The 27,212-nt window shown below is 45.4% G+C and overlaps 1 protein-coding gene across 2 annotated transcripts in view; it reads right to left on the minus strand.

Annotated features, from left to right (window-relative positions):
* The window catches only part of USP16 (ubiquitin specific peptidase 16), a 1,134,075-nt gene that overhangs the window by 166,176 nt on the left and 940,687 nt on the right, over window positions 1-27,212 (minus strand). For both annotated transcript variants that reach the window (XM_069636367.1, XM_069636368.1), the window contains exon 16: window positions 357-443. In XM_069636367.1, coding sequence (XP_069492468.1) covers window positions 357-443 — 87 coding nt within the window. The remainder of the gene's footprint in view (window positions 1-356; window positions 444-27,212) is intronic.

The raw sequence follows: 27,212 nt of genomic DNA on the forward strand, positions 1-27,212 counted from the left end.
TGGCCAAGTAAAGTGAGTGCTCTGTCCTCAATGTCTGCATCTACCTTAGTACATGCGCAAGTCATATCCACTATATGATTAAAGAGGATTTTATTTAGTTTTGATAACATGCACTTTCATACTTTATTACGTAACCATCTTTTTCTCATTATAAATAATGCACATTTTTCTAGATAGAGGAACATTTAAATATTTAGAGAAACTGTAATAATAGATCAGGTTACTCACAGACCTGCATTATTCTTCAGCATGGAGAACTTACTGATGCTTTGTCACATAAAAAGGCATATAGTGCTAGGTATAGGATTATAGGACAATGTCTTCAGTTCTTTGAAAAAGGTTTTCCATTGGCTTACCTTACACTTTACTGTGCAGAAGGGAGCTAGGTCAATCAATTCAGGAAATGTTACGTGTCTGTTAACTTTTCGTAGGTTTGCTCCGGCCTAAAATGAAAATACAGAATGGCATTATTCATATTTTAATGATTCCCTCTGCAGAGGATTACAGTAATATATTACCACAATCGAGATGATGGTGTTTTGGGGACCACAGTAGTACAGCTTCCATCCTTTACATCACCCTCTTGCTTCTGTCAAGTAAGGACTAAACCAAACACCCACATACTTAAAGTAGTATTCCTAACATTTCATACCATGATGCTTTATATATGCCCTCTGCATTCTATCGACAGGCATAAACATTTGTGAGAATATTCTTGGGAATTTGGTACCAAAACCTGAAAATAGATTGATTTAAATTGCATTTGAAAAATGCTTCACCCTGGACACTGTACTTCCGTAACAGTGATTGAGGGGTCCAACATAAAGTAAGAGCTTTTGCTCTAGGTTATGCTACTTTTGCTGTGGCATCCCTATGAGGTTGTGAATCTCTGTCAGGAGACTGGCAATAACCGTACAGTAGGAAGCCCTTGGAAAAAACACAACCTCTGAACAAGAGGACACTGGTAACCTCCTGAGCTCAGGAGTGGAAAAAACTGCTTGGGTGAGGCTGGGCCCTAGTCCCTAGAGCGGAAGATCCTTTGGCTATGATCCAGATTCCCGCTTAAAGATAGAAAACATCCTTCAAGCACAGGAGTCTTTGACTAGACTGCCTGTGTCCCCTGAAGCGTAGGACCAATGCCTCACACATGATTCTTTAATGATATGCAATAGGATGCTGGGTCTAAAGTGAAACTGGAAACGGAGTTCAGGTCTGTAAAAGGAAGGTACTACTGATTTGTGGGACACTGGAAATTGGTGACAGCCCCATGTCGACATCTGAACACTCACTTGGACTTAACCATGAATAATTTCAACCCATGATGTCCTTGTTTGAAGAATTTTATCAGTTGTGACAAATCTTAGGAGGTTGTCCCTTTTCACCTAGGGGGAAGACCTTTCCCATGGGGCCAGGGCGGTGCGTCCACAGTACAATAGTCCCCCTAGGGGTGGTGCACAGAGGGAGGATCACATGGGGGAAGAAACCCCTTATGGGATTAGGGACGACCATGTTCAGAGACTGTGGTATGCTCCTGCGCTAATACACCTAAACCCTTCCCCAATATTAAATCCTCCTTCCCCTTTTATTGATAGAGTATCTGTTATTGCCAAATTCGTCAGCCTGATATGCTTGACAACGTTAAAACAGAGAAGGCATAGAGTACTCTGTATGGCTCTATTTTAAGTGTTGGAAAACCTGATGTACTTGACAAGATGCCAACGTTAGAAAATGCAAAGTGTATTACATCTGACTATGGCATGTATAGAGTCCAAGGAACACTATGGAGAAGCAGATTGCCCCAACAATTGGTCTCAACGAACCTGAGTGGCCCCAAAAGCAGCTCCCCTTTCCAACGCAGGAGTTTAAATATCCCACAACTGACATGCATGGGGAGAGCGATCCTCCCAGGAGGAAACTGGCGAGCCATGCATCGGCGAAAGGGATGAGAGCCAGCAAGAGGGAAGCCAAAAGCGCAGGACTAAGTGAGAGAGGTCCCAGAAGTAAGGACTGCTCGCGTTGCTGCCGTGTGGAACCTCTGGGCATCCTGAGCACCGGCGAACCATCCTGGAGGACGCACACCAGAAATAAGCAGACATCAGGAAAGCTGCTGCCGACCGACAAATACCGAACGTGACCAGAGACTCTAGAGACGCAGCAGCCGCTCGGGAAACGCTGGTACCTACCAGAAGGTAACAAACAGGTATGCAGGGGACCAGAGTGCTGCTGAACATCCAGGGGATAAAGGGGGTGAAGGCAGAAGCCGCATTAAGAGGGTTTGGGATCCTGGGAACGAAGTGCAAGACTGGGACGCTCACCCATATGAGAAGCAGAAGTCAATCTGAATATTGGGAGTCTGCAACCTGCACATATACGAGACTGAAACAAAGCAAAATAGAATATTGTGAGTCTGGGACCCCGCACCCAAAAAGGAAATAGTCCACGTTGGGACTGTTGCTTGGCAGGAGAGTTGGAAGCAGCAGGCAGGGGAGTAAAACAAGTAACTGGGCTTGGCAGTATTTCAATATTGCAAGTCTGGGACCCGCACCCAAAATAAGTGAAGAATACATTATGCAAACAGATCCTACACTTTGCCAAAAGGAATGTGCCAAGTTGGTGGGATAAATAAGAGAAGCATAATCAGTATATTCTTGTGAACTGCTTAGTAAAATTTGGTTAAGCAAGTACAGGCCTGAGAGGCCCCAAAAGGAAGGTACAGGCCTGGAAGAGCCCAAAAGGGAGAGGAAACCTGCAAGAAGGATTCTAGGAGAAAGCACTACTTCCCTAGCCTTGAGACCTACAGTTTGGAACATTTCTTCATTTTTGCCACTTGTGATAACCCAAGAGACTGGGTACGTTTCTATTGGTTGGATTTACAAAGAACATTTTACTTTACGAAGAGATAATCCCTGCACAGTTAGTATAAGTTAATAGAGTTGGGGACAGAAGTAGGCTTTTTGGGACATGACAGTGACAGACTTTATAATTTGGACATTCTGACAATTTCCTTAGTTTACTTAGAGGAAGGAAACCCTTATTAGTTTTCGGGACAGAGAGGCATTTCTCCACCCCTTTTTCTACCCAGAGACATGCCACCATAATGTCCTAGTCTTACTTCTGCACCCTCACATAGTCTATACATACTCCCATCAGAATTACAGTTCGGATACTGGAAATGTTGAGCCTTTTTCTGCCTTTAAAGCCTATGTGGACAATTGGGGGTTGAATGGACTTAGGAATGGGTTTTGATTCTTCTAATGGAATCCAAGGTATACCAGACCGTCTTTAAAATGCTAATTCAGGAAGAATGCTAAGAACCATACTACAGAATACCCTTTTCCTAGGTGCAGTCACAATGCAGTCGTAGAGTTATGTTGTACTGCTCACATGTCTACCTAATTCACAGAATGTATATTTATCCTACTTCTATTCTAATCCTTTGCTAATATGTACTTTCATTCTAACAGACTATACCCGTATGCTAATTTATTTATTGGGTATTTATAATGCAACCTATACACAATGTGTTTCGAGGCGCTAGGGTGCATCGAGGCGCTAGGGTGCATTTCAATGCAAAGTGTAAGCATGTTACAGTGTTTCCCTTTGCATAAAAGGATCTATTACAGTATTCACCCCTTTCTATCCACAGGTACCCCTTTTGGAGTTCACATCTCCCCTGTGTTACGGAATCTGCACTGGCTTCTTGTGGCTCAACAGGTAGAATTTAAGGCCTTGTGTATTGTACACCATGCCCTACACGGCCAGGGAGCAGAATACCTCTAATCCAGATTCATGCGTTATCATCCCACTCGTAATCTCCGCTCAGCCACCTCCGAACAACTTGTTGTCCAAAAGCATAAGAGACACCGGGTTGGTGGCCGGGCCTTCTCTATTGCTGCCGCATTCTTGTGGAATAATCTTCCACTTATCAAAAAAACCTCTAACTAGAGTTAGAGTATAGAAGGCGGGTTAAAACATAACTTTTCTGAATTCTCGTGGGGCTGTCTCCATCTCTCCCAGCGCCATGATGTATTGGTGCAACCGTCACTTTATAAGATTTATTAACATATCATTTCTTGCCCCCCTATTGGCTACAACATTATTTTACGAGAGAGGACCTTGTGCATGTTCAACCTGGAATACTAATATTAACCTTGATACTAGAAAGGGCAACCAGATATGGTCTTTGTTTTCCTTTGTTTCATCCAATGTACGAGTTTGTCAATTCATATCAAAAACATTCCATACTTCGATCAACCATTCCCTTTTCATGAGTGTCTGTGGCCTCCTCCAATACTGGGCCACTCAATCTCTTGTAGCTAGAACAAAAAATTACTTACCCCTGGTAATGTTCAATCGACTGGATGTTCCTCCAATGTATTCCTCATCTTTGATATACTCCGATATCCTGCTTGCAGCTCGAAAGCTTTTTTCAGCAGAGGGCATCGTGGGTCGCCGACCTTGTGTCCTTCGAGGGCTCCGTCCTCCTCCTGATGGTGTCGACGATGGTATAAAAAAGAAACGCACCACGCCCGTTCCCTCAGTTTCTGTTTTTCCTTTCACTAGCACAGCAGTCTCGAAGATGAGAACTACATGAGCGTAACGGAGAAGGTGGTGTATATCACAGAAACTCCTTCTTGACAGAGAGGATGGTTGGGAGGGGTGATGAGGAACACGTGGGAGGAACATCCAGTCGAAAGAACATTACCAGGGTACATAATTTGTTCTTTGAATGGATGGTGTCCTCCCACGTACACCTCATCTTTGATATTCTCCCATAGCAGTGATTTGGAGGAGGTGGGAAAGAAGAGTTCAATTTTGATTTACACTGTGTAAAACAACCTTTCCAAGTACGGATTCTCGGCCTGAAAGGGAATTTAAAAAGTAGTGCTTGGCAAATGTATGCACAGGAGACCATTAGCAGCATTGCAGATGTCCTGCAGCGGTACCACTCTCTGGAGGGAGAAGTGGCTACCAGCGGAGAGCAGTGTCTGCTGATTGTCAGACCGTTTTTGTGATCCCCCCCCCCGGCTCCACCCACCAACCTGAGAGGGAGTATCTGTACCATTATGTTAGGCAGAGTTTGCATGCAGTACCCTTTGGGTGCACTACAACAACCCTGACCTCATGGCAATAGATACCCAACCTTTAGTATAAGCCTGTACTACACAGGTAAGTAGCGTGTTGAGCAACCAGGCTTATCTCAATAGGGGTCAATGTGAACTGTAGGGGAGTTACACAGAGATTCACAGTGACATGTATTCAAATAAACTCACACACAAGGTTTCTTGTGTAAACAATTTTTCATTTATTTACCAGTCAGTTATTGTAAGCCTTCTTCAGAAGGGAGCAATATAAAATCACACACAAATACACTTCAGAAACACACACTCTTTGTTAGCGAAATCAGCAAATACCCATTTGGGATGACACACAGACACTACCTACGCCCCAGGTGACTTCAATAGCCAGGGTGCTGCTGGCATTAAAATATCACTGTTGCATTTAGAATATTCTTGGGAGCAGTGTCAAAGAGCAGAAAGCTCAGAATAAAACAAGTATTCATGCAGTTATTCTTAAGTAGGTAAGTACTTTAAAAACACCCCCCCCCTCAATTCAAAGTCAGTTAACCCTTTCCTGGCAGGAAGGCAAAACACATAAGCAGAAGAGAGAAGAGTCATTCAGGGAAGGAGACACCCATTAGGTATAAGGCAAAAAACACTAGCATTCAGTGGCCAAGGAGATGCAGGGTCAGTCGGAAGACAGTAGGATAGTGAAAAAAAACTGTCTAAACCTGTCCTAGCCTTAAGGTTTTAAGAGAAAACCCTATCCCTAGGAAGCAATGATGTGCCATAAAAGAAGTCAAAAGAGAATTCATTTTTGAAAAAGCAACGACAACATGAAGGTTGTTTAACTCCTGAAAATCCTTGGTCACTGCGGGTCCTCACAGAGGAGGAATGGGCATAAAAAAGGGGAAGGATGTCAAAGTAAAGTTTACACCTTGGTCTAGAGATCCAAATGGATGGGTACATTGCACCTTTACTATCCCATAGACAGGTCGAGATTTCCCAAGGTGACTCTACAAGTAAAATTATAGAGAAAAAGAGCTCAACACCATGTTATTATATTGCTGTAGTCCAAGCTAATTAGTCCAGCAAATATCCCCTGGTGGGGATGAGGTGAGCCAATTTCAGGTGAAGACAAAACGTGAAGACAACATGTAGGTCACGTTAACTGTTCCTATTAGGTGTTTAAATAGTAGGAAGGGACGTGAGACCTCATAAGAAGACATAAAACAGGTTGTGCATAGTAAAGGTAGAGTATATTTTGGTTCTCCACCATGTAACAACCACTGTCTACCAGTTTCAGTGGTATAGTTTTGGTGTGACCACTTTCATCAGGACAGTCTTCTAAAACAAGGGGGGAATTTTTCCTTGCAATGCTCAATATTCCATCATCATATTGCTGCCATGGGGTTTTAAATACTTTACCCCATTTTCTAGTGCCAGTGCAGGAAGGTTCATGAGAGAAACCTATGGGAAAACAAAGCAAAAAGCCAAAGTCACTCCCCCTATACTACCATACGCACTAAATGCTTAAGAGGCAACAGGGCAAGTCACTGCGTCTCTTTTCATGGATCGATAAAGGCCAAAATTAGGGCTGCCTTATGCACCATAGAGATACAAACAGATACAAGTTTTAGTTCAGATTCATAACTGATAGATTATATGGTTCATGGTAGGTTCTTTAATTATTTTTTATCTTTTATCACACAGAGGTTAAAGTCCCTATGGTCTTTGTTATAAACGACCCCACATTTGTCATTGTTAGATAACTTAATATCAACAGCCAGACGTAAGGCCATGCCTGCAGGTAAACATATTGAATATATCAAGTGAGAGAAGGGTAAACTAAACATCCAATCAGTTAGCTGGACTGAAAGCACTATATGACTGACCTTAACCACTGCAACAAGATGTATTCAAGAAATGTCGTGCATCTAGACGGTAGGAGCACATAGATCTACCAGGATCAGTGTGCATTGCGTTGTGCTAAAATAATGAAAAAGAAAAAGAAAGCACAGTCACTAAGGACGCATACGCCCCCTCCTTCCCTTAAGGCTGAGGCACGCCTAACACCGATGGTAAAGAATACTGAAATGAACGTCCCTTCTAGGGTGGCAGAGTTAAAGATGCGAAAAAACCCAAAAAAGGGGGGGGGGGGGGCATCTGTCCCAAGCGTAGTGATCTCTATACTTTGGTCACGGCTTAGCCCTGCTGAACTGTTGTTCAAACCCCACTCTCCCCCTGCTCACAAATGATATTGGGGGAACAGGTTAACAGCAGGAAAGGCAGAATGTTAGCAAAAGGGGTCAATCCGAATGTACTTACTCATGTTTTTCAACACAGCACAGCTGATGAAACCCCCGAAATTACGGGGAGGCTGTGGTCGGATGGACACGTAAATGGAGTCAGTGCGATGTCACGTGATTATAGTCACGTGGACATCTCTAACGCTCCGTTCCACGTACCCGAACCGGAAGTATAAGTCCCCGTGCACATCAGCCAAATCAAGGCTCGTCAGTCAGGCAAGGCCAGGCAGTGCATTGAATTTAAAAGACTATGGGGAAACAGAGCACAGCGCCAGAAAAAACTGATCTTAATGTCGGCGAACGTGCCCCCATTTATGCCGCTTTTGTCAGATTCTAAAGGGGGCAAAGATTGAACAGGATGAACACCAGGGAAGATCCTAGAAATATGGTGTTCATAACGTCAGGGCCCGAATAGTTATGTGAACATGGACCATGTGTTTAAAGTGTATTGACAGTAGAAAAACACTTTTCCACTATGAATGCACAAGTCATGTACCAATGTAGATGAATATCAAACTAGGAGATGTTATAAGCCAAAAATAGCATAAAGTAGCAAGACAAATGGGAGTGGCAGAAAATATTTGGTAATGCTTCCAAAGTGATGTGTTCTTTCCTTCTCAGAAGGACCATGTCAGTTATAGAATCGTAGACCGAGCTTGCCAAGGGATAGATTAATTCAAACCCCTTGAGTCTGTCTTTAGACGAAAGATCCAATTCTGCTCACGTTTCAGGAGCATGCTCGAAATGTCACCTCCTCTTCTGGGACATTTCACATTTTCTACAATATTCCATCTAATGTCCTCTGGTCTATGTTGTATTTTAGCCACAAAGTGGGCTACCAAGGGTGCATTTTCCCGCCTTGTCCTAATACAGGACATATGTTCCTGTATCAGTTTTTTTATGGCTCTACTGGTCATCCCTATGTAGACCAGGTTGCAGGGACATGTGACCATATAGATGACATTTGTTGTATTGCAATTGGTCAAAGTATTCTGTTTCCAGGGAGTGCGGAGGCCCAATTCCAAACTCTTTGTACGTGATGTCAGATTGCATACATTACACTTGCCACATGGTGTATGTCCAGTAGCCGGTGTGGTGTTTCATAGGGTGGTTGGTCTATCATCCCCCTGTTCTTTATAGGAATGCACAAGGATACCCCTAATGCTTTTTCTTTTTCTGATGGCAAAACGAGGAGGGGCACAATCTACTGCTCCAACGTTCAGGATTGGTCAGAGTTTAAGGATTTCCCTTTTGATTTGATTCACTTTGGAGGAGTACCCAAAGATAGCTGTTATTTTTTGTTGTCCCTCCGGGCGCTTTGGCTGTTGTAATGTAACTTCCCGGGGGATATTCCTAGCCCGTTTTCTGGCTTGTCTAATGATTCTATTTGGATATCCTCTTTCCAAAAGACGTTCCTTCAATATAAGGGATTGGGTATCGTATTCCTGGAGGCTAGAACAATTCCTCCTATATCTTAGGAACTGCCCAAAGGGCAAATTCTCTCTCAAGCTTTTTGGATGCAAACTAGAATATTGTAAAAGGGAGTTTCGGTCTGTGGGTTTTCTAAAGACCGTCGTCATCAACACTCCAAAGTTGGCACTTATCTCCACATCTGCCTGGTATTTTTTGCTGCAATATGGGTGAACCTCAAATCTATTTCTGGAATTGATCCCAAGTATGAATTCATTCAGAGCGCTTCGTCCCCTGTGAACACTAGGAGTAGGTCATCAATATAACAAGCCCATACTGTGATGTTATTCAAGTATGGGTTCGTGTGCGGATATATATGTGTTTCCTCGAAATGTGCCACATATAGATTGGCCAATGACGGGGCAAAAGTCGCCCCCATGGCCGTGCCCGAGCACTGTTGAAAGAATGTTTTCCCATAAACGAAAACATTTCTGGTAAGTGCTATTTCTGTTAGTTGTAGGATAAACGGGGCTGGCATTTTCAGGTTATCCCCCATTTCTTGTAGCGTTTTTTCTACTATACGTAGGGTCTCCATCTGAGGGATGTTAGTATACAACGCCTCGATGTCGAGAGTCACTAGGAATTGTGTTGCGGGATTGAATGGTAAATCCTGCACCAGCTTCAGAATGCTGGTGGTATCCTTCAAGTAGGACCGCATCTTGGGAATTTCAGGCCTCAAGAAAAAATCCACAAATTCCGAGAGTGGCTCTAAAATAGATTGTATTCCTGCCACAATCGGACGGCCCGGAGGAGGTGAAATTCCTTTATGCACCTTGGGTAGTGCATAGAATGCAGGCAATATCGGAAATCTGGGACATAAGAACGCTGCTTCTTGAGAACTTGTGGCCTTCACATGCCGCTTCTTCTACAATCCCTGTAATCTGGATGCGCAACTCCTCTGTAGGGTCACGAGGAAGAATTTGATAATGTGTTCTGTTATCTAGTAATTTTTTCACCATTAGTTCATAGTCGACGCTGTTCATTATGACTATAGAGCCCCCCTTATCTTCTGGTTTTATTGTAATAGCCTGATTTGTACTGAGACCCCGAAGGGCTTGCCGTTCTGCCATAGAGATGTTCTGGAAATTAGTTTCTTCCTTCCCTTCGATTAGTTCCAATTTTTTGAGGATAGCCTTCTCAAATATAATTGATTCTGCTGAGATGTTCTGCGGGTAGAAGCTAGATCTGGGGTGTAGCCCAGTTGTATCTTTTCTATCGATATCCCGTTCTATGTCACGTTCGCCAAAATGTTGTTTGAGGCGGATTTTTCTCATTAGTTCAGCTACATCTAAACGTGTCTGAAATGCATCTTTGTCTTGCCGTGGGTACGAAACTCAGGCCTTTTTGTAGGACCTTAGTTTCGCTGTTGGTAAGCTCATGGGTTGAAAGGTTAATCACTAATAGTGCTCCGGTGGAATGGAGCCTCTCCCCCTGCTCCTCGTCACTCTGTCGAAATCTTAATTGTATCCTTTGTTCCGACCTTTTCCTCTGCCGTCCTGGCCTAAAAAAGGCTTCCTTGGGTTTCCCCTTTGATTCTGTTGGTCCTGGAATTGGATCCGTCTGTCTCCCGATTGTCCTCGGTTCCTAGAGTTGCTACGTCCCTGTGCACCTGAAGGCCCAGGTCGTACATCTTCCTCAGAGCTGCCACTTGAGAAGCTCCAGGCTGCCGGTGTATTGGGCTTCCGATTTTTTCTCGGTTGGCGCCATTTTCCTGTCTGGTTAGACAACTTTTGTGGCTGGTTGTGAGGGGGATCATCGTAGTAGCCATCTAAAACGTACGGGTAGGTACGTTCGTGGGAAAAAGACGCAATGTCTTTTTTAAGTTTTGGGATTTTCTTTGCCAGATTGAACTCCTTAAATTCTTTAAGAGTTGCATCCAGGGCTTCAAGCTTAGTCTTAAATGTGTCTATTATGACCGAGGATTTCAAAGCATCCATCTTCAGTTCTATCTCCGCCATAAGTTTTACAGACACTGACTTAGCCGTATTGATTATTAAAATTAGCTAGTCCCTGGTGCATTTATTGATAATGTAGCTCCAGTCTTTTCTAAACTGTATTTGGTCCAGAAATATCCTGGGTTCAATACGGATAATCAGACCATCTGGTGCTGCCTGTGCTCTTAGGTATTCTTATAAGTTTCTTCCTGAGTTCTCAGGAAGAAACTTATAAGAACGGAACTCCACGGTCTCCTAATGATGGAATACCTAAGAGCACAGGCAGCACCAGATGGTCTGATTATCCGTATTGAACCCAGGATATTTCTGGACCAAATACAGTTTAGAAAAGACTGGAGCTACATTGCCAATAAATGCACCAGGGACTGGCTAATTTTAATAATCAATACGGCTAAGTCAGTGTCTGTAAAACTTATGGCGGAGATAGAACTGAAGATGGATGCTTTGAAATCCTCGGTCATAATAGACACATTTAAGACTAAGCTTGAAGCCCTGGATGCAACTCTTAAAGAATTTAAGGAGTTCAATCTGGCAAAGAAAATCCCAAAACTTAAAAAAGACATTGCGTCTTTTTCCCACGAATGTACCTACCCGTACGTTTTAGATCGCTACTACGATGATCCCCCTTCCAACCAGCTACAACAGTTGTCTAACCAGACAAGAAAATGGCGCCAACCGTGAAGAAATCAGAAGCCCAATACACCGGCAGCCTGGAGCTTCTCAAGTGGCAGCTCTGAGGAAGATGTACGACCTGGTCCTTCAGGTGGACAGGGACGTAGCAACTCTAGGAACCGAGGACAATCGGGAGACAGACGGGTCCAATTCCAGGACCAACAGAATCAAAGGGGAAACCGAAGGAAGCCTTTTTTAGGCCAGGACGGCAGAGGAAAAGGTCGGAACAAAGCATACAATCAAGATTTCGACAGAGTGACGAGGAGCAGGGGGAGAGGCTCCATTCCACCGGAGCACTATTAGTGATTAACCTTTCAACCCATGCGCTTACCAACAGCGAAACTAAGGTCCTACAAAAAGGCTTGAGTTTCGTACCCACGGCAAGACACGATGCATTTCAGACACGTTTAGATGTAGCTAAACTAATGAGAAAAATCCGCCTCAAACAACATTTTGGTGAACGGGATATCGATAGAAAAGATACAACTGGGCTACACCCCAGATCTAGCTTCTACCTGCAGAACATCTCAGCAGAATCAATTACATTTGAGAAGGCTATCCTCAAAAAATTGGAACTAATGGAAGGGAAGGAAGAAACTAATTTCCAGAACATCTCTATGGCAGAACGGCAAGCCCTTCGGGGTCTCAGTACAAATCAGGCTATTACAATAAAACCAGCAGATACGGGGGGCTCTATAGTCATAATGAACAGCGTCGACTATGAACTAATGGTGAAAAAATTACTAGATAACAGAACACATTATCAAATTCTTCCTCGTGACCCTACAGAGAAGTTGCGCATCCAGATTACAGGGATTGTAGAAGAAACGGCATGTGAAGGCCACATAAGTTCTCAAGAAGCAGCGTTCTTATGTCCCAGATTTCCGATATTGCCTGCATTCTATGCACTACCCAAGGTGCATAAAGGAATTTCACCTCCTACCGGGCCGTCCGATTGTGGCAGGAATACAATCTATTTTAGAGCCACTCTCGGAATTTGTGGATTTTTTTCTTGAGGCCTGAAATTCGCAAGATGCGGTCCTACTTGAAGGATACCACCAGCATTCTGAAGCTGGTGCAGGATTTACCATTCAATCCCGCAACACAATTCCTAGTGACTCTCGACATAGAGGCGTTGTATCCTAACATCCCTCAGATGGAGACCCTACGTATAGTGGAAAAAACGCTACAAGAAATGGGGGATAACCTGAAAATGCCAGCCCCGTTTATCCTACAACTAACAGAAATGGCACTAACCAGAAATGTTTTCGTTTATGGGGAAACATTCTTTCAACAGTGCTCGGGCACGGCCATGGGGGCGACTTTTGCCCCGTCATTGGCCAATCTATATGTGGCACATTTCGAGGAAACACATATTTATCCCCACACGAACCCATACTTGAATAACATCACAGTATGGGCTTGTTATATTGATGACATACTCCTAGTGTTCACAGGGGACGAAGCCGCTCTGAATGAATACATACTTTGGATCAATTCCAGCAATAGATTTCTGAGGTTCACCCATAGTGCAGCAAAAAATACCACACAATTCTTAGATGTGGAGAGAAGTGCCAACTATGGAGTGTTGATGACGATGGTCTTTAGAAAACCCACAGACCTAAACTCCCTTTTAGAATATTCTAGTTTTCATCCAAAAAGCTTGAGAGAGAATTTGCCCTTTGGGCAGTTCCTAAGATATAGGAGGAATTGTTCTAGCCTCCAGGAATACGATACCCAATCCCTTATATTGAAGGAACGTCTTTTGGAAAGAGGATATCCAAATAGAATCATTAGACAAGCCAGAAAACGGGCTAGGAATATCCCCCGGGAAGTTACATTACAACAGCCAAAGTGCCCGGAGGGGCAACAAAAAATAACAGCTATCTTTGGGTACTCCTCCAAAGTGAATCAAATCAAAAGGGAAATCCTTAAACTCTGGCCAATCCTGAATGTTGGAGCAGTAGATCTTGCCCCTTCTCATTTTGCCATCAGAAAAAGAAAAAGCATTAGGGATATCCTTGTGCTTTCCTATACAGAACAGGGGGATGATACACCAACCACCCTATGGAACACCACACCGGCTATTGGACATACACCATGTGGCAAGTGTAATGTATGCAATCTGACATCATGTACGAAGAGTTTGGAATTGGGCCTCCGCACTCCCTGGAAACAGAATACTTTGACCAATTGCAATACAACAAATGTCATCTATATGGTCACATGTCCCTGCAACCTGGTCTACATAGGGATGACCAGTAGAGCCATAAAAAAACGGATACAGGAACATATGTTCTGTGTAACGCTCACTTGATTCTCGCAGAGGCGCCGGTCTTGACTGGGCGACTACCGTATCTTCAAAGGTGATGTGCAGCACCCGGTTGGCTTTTTTGGGCTGGACCTCTGTGCGCTGTATGCCTGACGTGCAGAGTAAGATGTCTGCAGATAGAAAATACGGGGTTAATGAACTGGGGTTATTGGGGTGTCCCTATCTCTTCCTCTTCTCCTCTCCTGTAGACCCCCACAGGTTAACGCTCTCACCTTAGGTAAGTGAATGCCGAGCTCTCCATCTGCCTCGGGGCAGGGTGCTGTAACCAGTTTCTTCACTGGATAGGTAGCGCAGGCCTCTTGACTCCAGAGGACTGCTGTCCGTCGTTTACTGCACGAACGGTAAGTTTCGAGTAACTCAAATGTCTTTAAAGTCTTTAATAATGATGTCTCTTGTTTTGCAGGGTTCCGGCGATGGCGGATGACGGGCTGAAGTGAGTTGAAGATGGAGCCCGTGTGATGAATAGAAGCGCCTGGAAGCACGTAAGTAAGCGCTTGTTGCCAGCTTCACGATGCGCTCTAACTGTCTTTTTATTTTGCAGGTACAAGTTCGGAGCGGCTGCAGGGTGCCGGGATACCCACTGGGTTAGATGTGGAAAGGAGTAATGGCACGTGAGTATTAAAGTTCCCCAATGTCTTTAAACGCACCTTGTTTTGTCTTTCAGATGCGGGATGCAGCGCTGACGGCCTCCGGAGCGTGCGAAGAGTTGGTAAGCTTTTGTCTTTCAGATGCCGGAATGCAGTGTGAAGACCTCCGGAGCGCACGAAGAGTAGGTAAGCCTTTGCCTTTCAGATGCCGGAATGCTAACCTGTTCTTTCTTGTCTTTATAGGTGTTGCTGAAGACTGGATTCAGGATGGTAAGCCTTTTTCCTTAGGCCCAGGAACGGATGCAGAAGACACGATGAGCGTTCTGCTGCAGAGGGTGCAGAATAACGCAAAGCAAGATTCATCCACCGGGTGTGGTTTAAATAGCCTCCTGTAGTGCTTAGGTGTCTCCTTCCACAGCCACGCCTAAGTAGGAAAAGAGTTCCTGGTAAGAAAAGAGTTCCTGCCTTCCAGAAGAGTTCCAGTGTTCTGAATCTAGGGAGTGGCTCCAGCCCCACCCAACAGGAAAAGTAGTTCCAAACAGAAGAGGATCAGAGGCTCAACTGGCAGGCAAGTAAGCAGCATGGTCTGCTGCAGGTAAGTCCATCCAAGCATTATGAGCCCGGCGCTTCCAGCGCTGGGACTGGGCATATTTATGAGCCTGGTGCCACTGGCGCCAGGACTGGGTCCAAAAGGTCCCAATTGGGACTGGTTGGCACTCGGAACCTGGGTTATGGATCTGCTTCCAAGGGAGTTGGGAAAACCCTGACCTTTTGGAAGCAGAGATCATGACATTCTGTATTAGGACAAGGCGGGAAAATGCACCCTTGGTAGCCCACTTTGTGGCTAAAAAAACAGACCAGAGGACATTAGATGGAATATTGTAGAAAAGGTGAAATGTCCCAGAAGAGGAGGTGACATTTCGAGCATGCTCCTGAAACGTGAGCAGAATTGGATCTTTTGTCTAAAGACAGACTCAAGGGGTTTGAATGAATCTATCCCTTGGCAACCTCTGTCTACGATTCTATAACTGACGTGGTCCTTCTGAGAAGGAAAAAAAATCACTTTGGAAGCATTACCAAATATTTTCTGCCACTCCCATTTGTCTTGCTACTTAATGCTATTTTTGGCTTATAACATCTCCTAGTTTGATATTCGTCTACATTGGTACATGACTTGTGCATTCATAGTGGAAAAGTGTTTTTCTACTGTCAATACACTTTAAATACATGGTCCAGGTTCACATAACTATTCGGGCCCTGACGTTATAAACACCATATTTCTAGGATCTTCCCTGGTGTTCATCCTGTTCAATCTTTGTCCCCTTTAGAATCTGACAAAAGCGGCATAAATGGGGGCACGTTCGCAGACATTAAGATCAGTTTTTTCCGGCGCTGTGTGCTCTGTTTCCCCATGGTCTTTTAAATTCAATGCACTGCCTGGCCTTGCCTGACTGACAAGCCTTGATTTGGCTGATGTGCACGGGGACTTATACTTCCGGTTCGGGTACGTGGAACGGAGCGTTAGAGATGTCCACGTGACTATAATCACGTGACATCGCACTGACTCCATTTACGTGTCCATCCGACCACAGCCTCCCCGTAGTTTCGGGGGTTTCATCAGCTGTGCTGTGTCGAAAAACATGAGTAAGTACATTCGGATTGACCCCTTTTGCTAACATTCTGCCTTTCCTGCTGTTAACCTGTTCCCCCAATATCATTTGTGAGCAGGGGGAGAGTGGGGTTTGAACAACAGTTCAGCAGGGCTAAGCCGTGACCAAAGTATAGAGATCACTACGCTTGGGACAGATGCCCCCCCCCCTTTTTGGGTTTTTTCGCATCTTTAACTCTGCCACCCTAGAAGGGACGTTCATTTCAGTATTCTTTACCATCGGAGGTGTGTTAGGCGCGGCCTCAGCCTTAAGGGAAGGAGGGGGCGTATGCGTCCTTAGTGACTGTGCTTTTCCTTTTCTTTTTCATTATTTTAGCACAACGCAATGCACACTGATCCTGGTAGATCTATGTGCTCCTACCGTCTGGATGCACGACATCTCTTGAATACATCTTGTTGCAGTGGTTAAGGTCAGTCATATAGTGCTTTCGGTCCAGCTAACTGATTGGATGTTTAGTTTACCCTTCTCTCACTTGATATATTCAATATGTTTACCTGCAGGCATGGCCTTACGTCTGGCTGTTGATATTAAGTTATCTAACAATGACAAATGTGGGGTCGTTTATAACAAAGACCATAGGGCCTTTAACCTCTGTGTGATAAAAGATAAAAAATAATTAAAGAACATACCATGAACCATATAATCTATCAGTTATGAATCTGAACTAAAACTTGTATCTGTTTGTATCTCTATGGTGCATAAGGCAGCCCTAATTTTGGCCTTTATAGACCCATGAAAAGAGACGCAGTGACTTGCCCTGTTGCCTCTTAAGCATTTAGTGCGTATGGTAGTATATGGGGAGTACTTTGGCTTTTTTGCTTTGTTTTCCCATAGGTTTCTCTCATGAACCTTCCTGCACTGGCACTAGAAAATGGGGTAAAGTATTTAAAACCCCATGGCAGCAATATGGTGATGGAATATTGAGCATTGCAAGGAAAAATTCCCCCCTTGTTTTAGAAGACTGTCCTGATGAAAGTGGTCACACCAAAACTATACCACTGAAACTGGTAGACAGTGGTTGTAACATGGTGGAGAACCACAATATACTCTACCTTTACTATGCACAACCTGTTTTATGTCTTCTTATGAGGTCTCACGTCCCTTCCTACTATTTAAACACCTAATAGGAACGGTTAACGTGACCTATATGTTGTCTTCACGTTTTGTCTTCACCTGAAATTGGCTCACCTTATGCACACCAGGGGATATTTGCTGGACTAATTAGCTTGGACTACAGCAATATAATAACATGGTGTTGAGCTCTTTTTCTCTATAATTTTACTTGTAGGGTCACCTTGGGAAATCTCGACCTGTCTATGGGATAGTAAAGGTGCAATGTACCCACAATAGACAGTCCAGATTCGTACCAATCCATTTGGATCTCTAAACCAAGGTGTAAACTTTACTTTGACTTTTACACCCTTCCCCTTTTTTGTGTCCAGTCCTCCTCTGTGAGGACCCGCAGTGACCAAGGATTTTCAGGAGTTTAACAACCTTCATGTTGTCGTTGCTTTTTCAAAAATGAATTCTCTTTTGACTTCTTTTACTGTCTCCCCGTTTGTAAGCGGCACATCATCGCTTCCTAGGGATAGGGTTTTGTCTTAAAACTTTAAGGGTAGGACAGGTTTAGACAGTTTTTTCTTCACTATCCTACGGTTTTCCGACTGACCCTGCATCTCCTTGGCCACTGAATGCTAGTGTTTTTTGCCTTATACCTAATGGGCGTCTCTTACTGCCTGATTTTAATGACATACAGTAGTGTGTTGCCCTCTTTTGTGATACAATACTTGTCTGTTAGGGCTGCACCCTGCTAACTGCATTTTGAGTGTCCTTTTGTCTATAACCTTTGAGTCATTCAGGGAGCCAGGCCAGCCAATGTTACGTTAGAAAAAAAGTCAACTGAAGCTCTTCTTGCAGGCAAGTAGAAAGTCTTTACCAATGTTTAAAAGGTCTTGGTAGAATAGAAACAATCAAAGTAGGGCCACAGGCTGATTAGGCTTGTGAAGTAAAGAAGCAGCAAGCAACTCTACACATGCAACCAAGCAAGTCTCCAACAAGGACAAGTGGCTACACAACAAGAGGTAAGTTCTCTTAGACTTAACAGTACCTTTAGTTTGAAGAAGTGCAGCAGATGACTTCTGTTCCTGTGCAGCTCTGCAGATGTCACTGTTCCTGGCCCTCAGTCGTGGAGACAAGAGGGAGGAATTCTGTGGACTCCTGCACTGCAATGGGATGGTCGCCGCTCGTTACCGGCAAACTTCAAACAAGTGGCTGTTAGGTGTTTCAGCTCCTCGCGTCTATCGCAAATAGCAACACCGCGGTTCCTGGCAGTCGAGATAGACTTTCCTTGCATCAGGGGACCCGCACTCTTGAGGGGGCTCAGGCTCAGTCAGCCCTGCTTCCTGGGAGTCCGGAGGATCTTCCTGGAGCTCTTGACCAGCTTAAAAGCCAAGCACACAAACTGGTGTTCCTCTCCCTGGCTATTCGGTTTCCAGCAACAACTCTGGAATTTCAACCAGCTCCAAGAGGATGTCCAGGTGGCTTACTTTGGAGTTGATTGGTCCCACCAACTCAAGGGGAGAAGGCGTCCTTGCAGGGGTTTCTCTGTCGATACAAATTTAGAGTTCTAGCACAGCAGCAGGGCTTCACCGGGCAAAACAACGGTCCAGCAGTTGCAGCAAGCGTCCTCTTCAAGTTCTTCTGTGGATTCCTTCGTCCAGTGGTCGCCTCTGCGTTCCAAGCCAAAAAGCCTAGCCTTTTGTGCAGGTTTCTCCCATTCATTCCAGCCCAGCTGTCAGTCACCCAGCAGGGTGGCTGTCCTTGCCGGGCAGTCAGCCGGCCAATCACCACAGAATGCATTTGGTTCTAGGAGACTAATCACAGGGAGTTACGGGCACCTCCCTCACTTCCTGCCCCCGCCAGACACCCTGGAGCCAGAGGCAGGCTTCACTCGTGAATCCCGCCAAAGGCAAAGTGAACAAAAGGGACCAAATAAGACCAAGCAACCTCACAAAATCGCAGGCCGGAAGACTTGGGGCACTCTGAAATTTGATTACCATCTGAAGTCCTTCCTTCAGGTGGCAAGGCTTTCCCCAAGGAAGAGTCCTGGACTGCTGCAATGAATTCCAGCTTTTGGGAAGGTGTCATGTGTAGAAGCCCAGTCTGAGGAGAGAGAGACAGGTGCTGTCCAGAGGTTCCACAGCCTGCTCGGGTGAAAGGACTCTAATAGTACTTGAAACTGATAGCAGGAACTGCCAACGGCGAATCTCAGGTATTATCTGTGCTTGAGATTAATCTGCACATGAAAATAAGCATCCTGGAGATTTAATGACACCATCCAATCCTGGAGCTGAAGGGCCTGGAGTATCTGCGAAAGAGTGACCATCTTCAACTTGCCCTTCCTGAGGAACTTGTTCAAGCATCTCAAGTCCAAGAGGGGTAGCAACCCTCTGTCCTTTTTCGGGATCAGAAAATAAGGAGAGTACCATCCTTCATTTTTTTCCACTACAGGTACGTCTGCGATTTTACCCTTCTCCAACAGTGTCTGAACTTGTAGGAGGAGCAGATCTGGTACTTTCAAAGACTGGCCGCCTGGGGGACACTTTTGTGGTTTCTTTAGAAAGGGGAGGCAGTAGCCATGGACAACAGTTTGTAGAGCCCAAGCATCTGTTGTAATGCTTTGCCATTCTTTCAGATGCTGGGGTAACCTGCCTGCCACTGCAGACAAATGCTTTAAGTCTTCAAAGGGGTTTTGGAGCACTGGCCGGTGTGAATGGCAAGGAAGCCGATGCCGTAGCAGCACCTCAGCTAATGACTGCAGTCGCCCCATGGTTGTCTGCTCTGTCCCCTTTGCATAAACGGACCTCTTGCTCTCCCAACAGAGGAGTAGTATCCAAATGAACAATTTCTCCACCCCACATTAGGAGACAGAGTTGGTCGACTCTTGTGGGGCAGCCTAATGGCAAGACTCAGACATTTTGCTGCTACCTTAGACGACTGCAACTTCTCAAGGCTTTCGGCTGCTTTTGTTCCAAACAAATAAGACCCTTCAAACGGCATATCCAACAGTCTGGATTGCACGTCAGAAGCAAACCCCAATTTTCTTAGCCAGGCCGAAACGTCTAAGCACTGTACCAGTAGCCATAGAACATATTATACAGTCCGCAATGTCCAGACCGGACTACACAGACGGACACATAGCATCCTTCCTGTCTTGAACAATGCTCATAAAACCACTCCTTTCTTCACCCTCTTGGATGCCATGGCAATTACCTCCCACAAAGTATAGCTAAACTTTGCTGCCAGTGCACAAGTTGCATTGGCTGCCTTCAGTGCCATACTCCCTTAAGAAAAAACTTTCTTTCCAATCACATCAAGCCTTTTATCCTGCCTGTCTGGAGGAATCATGGGATGGGGTTCTCCCTTAGAAGCAGCGCTGGCTGCTTGGAAAACAAGGCTTTGAGGACTAGGATGTTTTGAAAGAAACTCTGGATCCACTGATGAGTCTGTATTTCTTAGGGAAGTCCTTGTGGACTGCAGGAATGGCCTCCAGACTTTTCCAGTTCTCCAAGGCCCTCTTCTTGACTGCAGTATGAAAAGGAAGGGCTGGGTCCTTCGGTGGCTTCTTATCCAAGATATCAGTCAAGTCCTCTTGTTCATACGCAATCGATCTACCACAGCCCGGGTATTCTATAATCTTTGCCATTACTGATCTATAAGAAGCATCAGCATGTCCTGAGCCTTCAAGGGTGTCAATATCAATTAGAATCCAGACCACTGGCATCCTTTCGGGTGTCCACAAGGTCCATCATTTATGAATCCTGGGATATCAACTCTTCTGGAACACCAGGAGTGCTGTACTGCTAGCCAACGCCATAATTAGGGCTTTCCTCCTCCTCATAGAGGCCATAGACATTTTTAAAACTCTGTTCATTATTTTCATCATCAACAATGAACAATAAGAAACAAGAACATTAATGGTTCAGTGGATCACTCCCCGTCCCCATTACATCTATGCCTGTAACAGCCTTATTCTAATACATCTACACTCTAAAACAAGGTTGGGAGAGCAGCAGTTAAGGTATTTTATTCCTCCATTCATATGACTGCCTGGTGACATTCCTTCCCCCATCCCACTTATAATCCACCCATATACATGCATCTCCCCACAGTGACAGGTGTCCAACTGTTCCGTCAACCATCAGACAATTACATTAATGGTTGTTCCCCCCGCCCCACCTCCAGCGTCTAGTGCCGCTTGTTGGGCCTGTACAATCAGACAGTGTTTATACAGATCCCATATGTCCTTCCGTATTCCATTTCCATCTCATTACAGTAAAGAATATCAAATTTCGATCGGTCCACCACAGGGCCACAAAGTCCACCCCACACCATTGCCACTCTCCTCTTAGCTAATAATAATAGTAGCCCCGCCAATCGCCTTTCCTGATATGAGACCACTCTGGTGTCCCCCAATAGGGCGATCCCCGGGAGTGGTTCCACCCTCTCTCCTATGATATTGCTAATTATCTGATAGACTTGCTCCCAGAAGCGCCACACCGTGGGGTAGTTCCACGCTACATACATGAAGTCTGCCGGCACAACAGCGCACCAAGTGCATTTATCAGAGGTGTCTGGAAAGAAAGTATGCAGCACTGCAGGTGTGTAATAGTACTGGTGTAGATACTTAAAATATATCAGTTTAAATGAACTGTTAAGCGCTATCTTTCTCGTCTGCCCACAACAATATCTCCACATTTCCTCCGAGACAGTGTCCCCCAAGGTGGTCTCCCACTTCTACTTATTGTCATTACCTTTCCCACCAACCGCGGCAGCAGGAATATGCATCTCCCATTAGGATCCACCAGGCTTTTAACAATTTTCGCCACTAATTAATGCATTTTTTTTGACGTTCCAAATCTTTATTATTTGCTTTAAATCACACTAAAAGCCAGGGTTGGGGGCAGTGGTAAAATGCATGTTAATAGTTAAGGGAATATCGTTGACAATAGCTTCAATAATAGTCCAACATTCCAAAGAATCATGTTCTTAATGAATTAGTTGAAAGTAACTCCTTTTGTTGAACAGAACAGAACCTCCACCTTTTTCCACGATGACTGGTGAAAAGAAAATTTTTTATTTGTCTTTATTAGGTATTTTCCAAACAAAATTCAAAACCATACAACAGATGATCAGCTAGAACCAGCTGTCATAACTCCGCCACCCTGCCCCCCTCCCAGTGTTCAGACGGGAAGCAAAAGGCAGTCTTATGAGCAAACCAACAGAGTTCATTTGGGATTGGTGCCAGGGAGGCCTTGACCATATCGTTTGTAGGCTGGGGCCCACTCCATTTCCCTGCTTGGCGAGACGTCATGCAAGGGACAGGTTATGTTTTCCATGTCGTACAGATCTTGGGATTTTCGGGCCCAGGTTGCCTCTGTCGGGAGAGCAGCTGACTTTCATGTTATTGTGACACATGCCCTAGCCGCCAGCCGCAGGAAGTGAGTCATGTGCGGCACCCTTTTCAATTGGTCGTCTTGTTGTTCTAGGCCAAATAGAACCAGCCTGGGCTCCAGGTCTTGCGTGATCCCTTCAATCTTTCTGATCCACCCCATGACCTCTTTCCAATATGCTTGTGACTTTGCGCAGGCCCACCACACTTGCCAGTAGTCAGCCTGGGCACCACAACCTCTCCAGCATAGGGGGCTCATCTGATCGAACATTTTTGAAAGTCTTATGGGGTGAAATTGCCATCTATGCAACAGTTTTATCCCGTGGCGTTTGCACTGGGTGGATATCGATGTTTTGGGAGCTGATCTGCAAATTTTGGAACATAGGACATCCATCATCATTGGGCTCAAGTCTTTCTCCCACCTTTTTCGGAGGCCCTCTATTTTACTCCCTCGCATATCAAGGAGCGAGGAATATAGTCTTGAGATGAGACCTTTCGTGTGGCAGATTCGCTTAGGATTTTTTCCAATGGGGTGAGGGGTCTCATGAGCTTCTCCCATTTCAAAGACGCCAGCGTCCCCTTTAGCTGCAGGAATTTAAACAGATCTATGTGCCCTATTTGCAAGCCTGCCTCAAAGTCCTGTAGGGATATGCAACCGTTCAGCTTTATTAGCTGGCCCACTCTTTCGAGCCCTGCCTCGTACCACTCTTGAAACCTTGAGGGCTCACTAATACCATCCCGAATCGGCGGGCCCAAATACAACTCATGGGGGATGGCCAGGTCGTAACTCCTTTCATCTCCCCCTTTCTCCACCATAGCCGCAGGAGGGATCCCATTGCAAAATGCTTAATTGCACTGTTAGAGAAGGATTTCCTTGGAGCCCAAAGCCATTCCCCAAGCGAGACCGGCCTCATTCTATGGTTTTCAATATCAACCTACTGTTTTTGCTGGTCTCCTCACAAGTGCGGGACTATCGCCCTGAGTTGGGCCGCTCGGTAATAAGTGTACATGTCTGGTAATCCCAGTCCTCCATTATCCTTTGGTTGAATCAGTTAGGCATATGGTATCCTCTGCTTCTTACCCTGCCATACAAATTTGAGGATCAGCCCCTTTATGTCTGCGAAGTGGGCACCGGGCACCGTGACGGGGAGCATTTGGTATTGATATAATAATTTGGGGAGAACCACCATCTTTATGGCGTTCAATCGCCCCAGCCATGATATTGTCAATTTTGACCATCGCTGTAAATCTTTGGCTATTTCTATAAGTTGCGGAGCTGGTTGGATTCGTATAGCTTCTCTGTAGTCCGAGATGTTGATCCCCAGATAACGGAGGCTTTGATATGTGCTTGGTATACCTCTCGTGGTCCTAACATTTCGATCCTGAGGGTCTGGGGCCTTGTAGAGAAAGAGCGTGGATTTATCTGCGTTAACTTTTAACTCGGCCCACCTGCCAAATTCCTTGATCATTTGCAGGAATTCCGGAAGGAGGATATTGTCCGCAAACATCGCCAACTTGTATTCTACTTCCCCTACGGTTATTCCTCTAATTGCCCTCTCTCTCCTGATGTTATTACCCAGCGGTTCCATGGACGGGGCATACAGAAGCGACAATAAAGGACACCCCTGCCTGATTCACCTCGACAAAGCAACCCTTCCCTTTGGATTCTTGTAGAGAGCCTGCATCCCTCGTATGCACGTTTCCCCGAAGCCCATGTTCCGAACTCCCACTCGACCCTGTAAAAGGCTTTTTCTGAGTCCATGCTGAGGAGCCCATGACTTCCCTCCATTCCCTGGGTGTGTTCCATTATGTCAATGTTTTATCAAAAACTCTTGGCTGCAGCGGTTTGGTCTAACATGGCGACATTAACCTTGTTGAGACAAGTATGTTTCAAAGAGCTTCATTAGATGCAACTAGTCGCGTCTCACTGGATTGTGGGTTTCGCCAAGAGAAAACCCCCGTGAGCATAGTTATAAAGTAAAAATAACCCGGAAAGAGACTGCGCCCAAAGATCAAAAAAGGTTGTTTTATTCTTTTTCAAAGTGCCCTTAAGCGATGACACGTGTTTCCGTCTCCCAAGAGACCTTTTTCAAATCAGGGCTTGAATTCCTCTAGCGCCCCCATTACATTTGGCAAAAATCCTCCACAATAAACGGGTTAGATCCCTTTCGTAGCAGTACAGCGTCTAATCGTGTGTTGCAAAGATTCTCGAGGGGGCCCCTTTTATCCGCCTTATCCCCCTTCTCGTAGAACGTCTGCTTAAGGAACCTTAGCTTTCTTACTTTATCTCCCGTACCCAGGGCCGTCAATCCTTCCCGTTTACCTTTGAGAGTTATGATGTGCTCTTCACGATACAACCCATGGGCGTGTAGTCTCCCTTCAAGTTCGATAATTTCACCCCTAAGCTCATCTTCCTGTATTTTACGTTCCCTCTTGCGCTTATCCCCTTCTCTCATTAGGTGGCCCCTGCACAACGCTTTCCCCGCTTCCCATACCATGTTCACGTCAACTTCTCTGCTGTTATTCACAAGAAAATACTCCTCTATTGCTGATCTCAATTCCTGAGCATAGAGTTTGCCCTTCCACAGGGAGTCGTTGCATCTCCACCTGGTACCCCCATGGGTAGCCCCCTCTAATTCTACCACTGTTACAACCATATCATGGTCTGATCCATGCTACAGGGTGGATTGTACAGTCATGGGTCCTGGCTCTGTGTTCTTTGTTGATCAACAAATAATCGATCCTTGTGAAGGTGTCATTCACTGTCATGATGCCTACCCCCGGGGACCCAGACCACGTCCAGCAACCCCGGAAGCAGCCCCCCCCCCCCCCAGAAGCAGGCATCAAGTTATCCTAAGCAAGCCCAACAACCCCTGCTAGGGACTATTTGGGTCCAGTCCTGGCGCCTATGGCACCAGGCTCATAGATTAAAATTTACCTGATGCAGACCATGCTGCAAACTTACCTGATGCAGACCATGCTGCAAGAGCTCCAAGCCAAAAGAGGCTTGGAAGGGACTACTTTACTTTGGGACTATTTTTTACTCGGGCGGGGCTGGGGAGGAATACTTACCTGGGACTACTTTGGAGGCTATTTAAACCACGCCCGAAGAGCAGCACACGCTTCGCGTTATTCTGCATCCAGCAGCGTAACGCTCACCGTGCCTGCAGGTCTGCATCCAGCCTTCTGCCACGCCCGCCTCGAGTCCGGAGCTCCTAGAAAAAGGGAGAAAGAAGGAGAAAAGGTTAGAACAAGAGCAATACCTTTAATCCTTACCTGAATTCCCAATCCATCGTGCCTTCGAGCTGGAAGTAAAGTTATTTTATGCACGTCGCCTCGCCTGCTGCAGCGCCGCGCTGAACTCACCGGCCTTCGCAGCATCTTCACATTCCACCGCATCCTCCTGCATGTTCCACTTAAGGAGAAGACAAGAAGAGCAAGGTGAGCTAAGGGAATACACAGAAAAATATTAGTGACCCCCCCATAGACTTATCTGATTTTACCACCGGGGGTACTATTCCTCTTCACGGGTCGACGCAGCTTTCACTGCATCTTCGCCGAACCCCGGCCCCTAAGGGGAAACAAAAGGACAGCAAGGTGAAACAAAGGGACAAACAAGGGGAACCCTCCTCACCACAATAGACTTACCTGATTTTACCGCCAGAGGTATTATTCCCCAAGACTTCATACTTTCTCTCAGCGCCTGAATAAGGGAGAAAGCAACAGGTTACATATTGACTTTATTTTATTGAACTGTGTTGGAAAAAACAAATCCTTACCAGAATACTACCGGTTGCCACGAGGAACTCTTCATTAGGGTCAGGCTGCAACCGGCAAGGAATCGGACAAGAGTGAAAGTCAGGCATTTTAACTCTTACGAACGTTATACTTACGGCGTCTTGCCGGGAATCTCGGAGTCAATATAGTTCTGGAACTCACCAATTCCTTCGAGCCAGTGAAGCAACTGGTTATCAACGCGCCCTTGCGCTCAATGCAGGATGGAGAGCTCATCTTTTCAAACCATCAGGTGAGACTATAAGAGGGGACATTCAAGGCGATCTGTGGGGATGCCCAGAATGTTTGGCCCACCGCTCTTCCCCTTAATGCTCTTTCCTCCCCGACCTTAAGTCTGGTCTCCTGTATAAAAAGCACATCTAGCTCAGCTCTTTCAAATTCTCTTACCAGAAGGGATCTCTTAGTTAGCAAGTTAAGCCCCTTCGCGTTCAAGGTGCCAATCCTTAAGGTATATCTTTCGGAACTCGCCTTAACACTCTCCGCTTCCCTTAGTCCGGGTCCCATTCTGGTATGTGGTACCGCTCATTGTTCTTACGCTGGTGGGCAAGACTATTCATTCTTCCTACTCCCCAGATGGATTTGCTAGTCAGTTTGCTTCTGCCCTCCAATAACAATAACCATAACTAAACTCCCAAAACTGAACCGCAGCCCCCCCCTGGGAGGCTCAGGTCCCAAGATTTAGAGACGCCATCTAAGAACTGAGAGCCACCTGGGTTTAAAGTCCTGACACCCCTGGGGCGTCGATTACTTATCATGTGATCCTTACACCATCTAATCTCATGTGTCTCAGTTTGTGATCGTGTGCTGTCCATTTTGCCCGTGCTGAAATGTCTCATGTGCTCCCCGCTTCCCTACCTTTTCATGGCGGCTTCTGGGGCAACGCGGAATTCGGTTTGAAGAACTTCCTTCCC

This window comes from Ambystoma mexicanum, chromosome 7p (assembly GCF_040938575.1).
Source record: "Ambystoma mexicanum isolate Mex_15411 chromosome 7p, UKY_AmexF1_1, whole genome shotgun sequence".
Taxonomy (NCBI): domain Eukaryota; kingdom Metazoa; phylum Chordata; class Amphibia; order Caudata; family Ambystomatidae; genus Ambystoma; species Ambystoma mexicanum.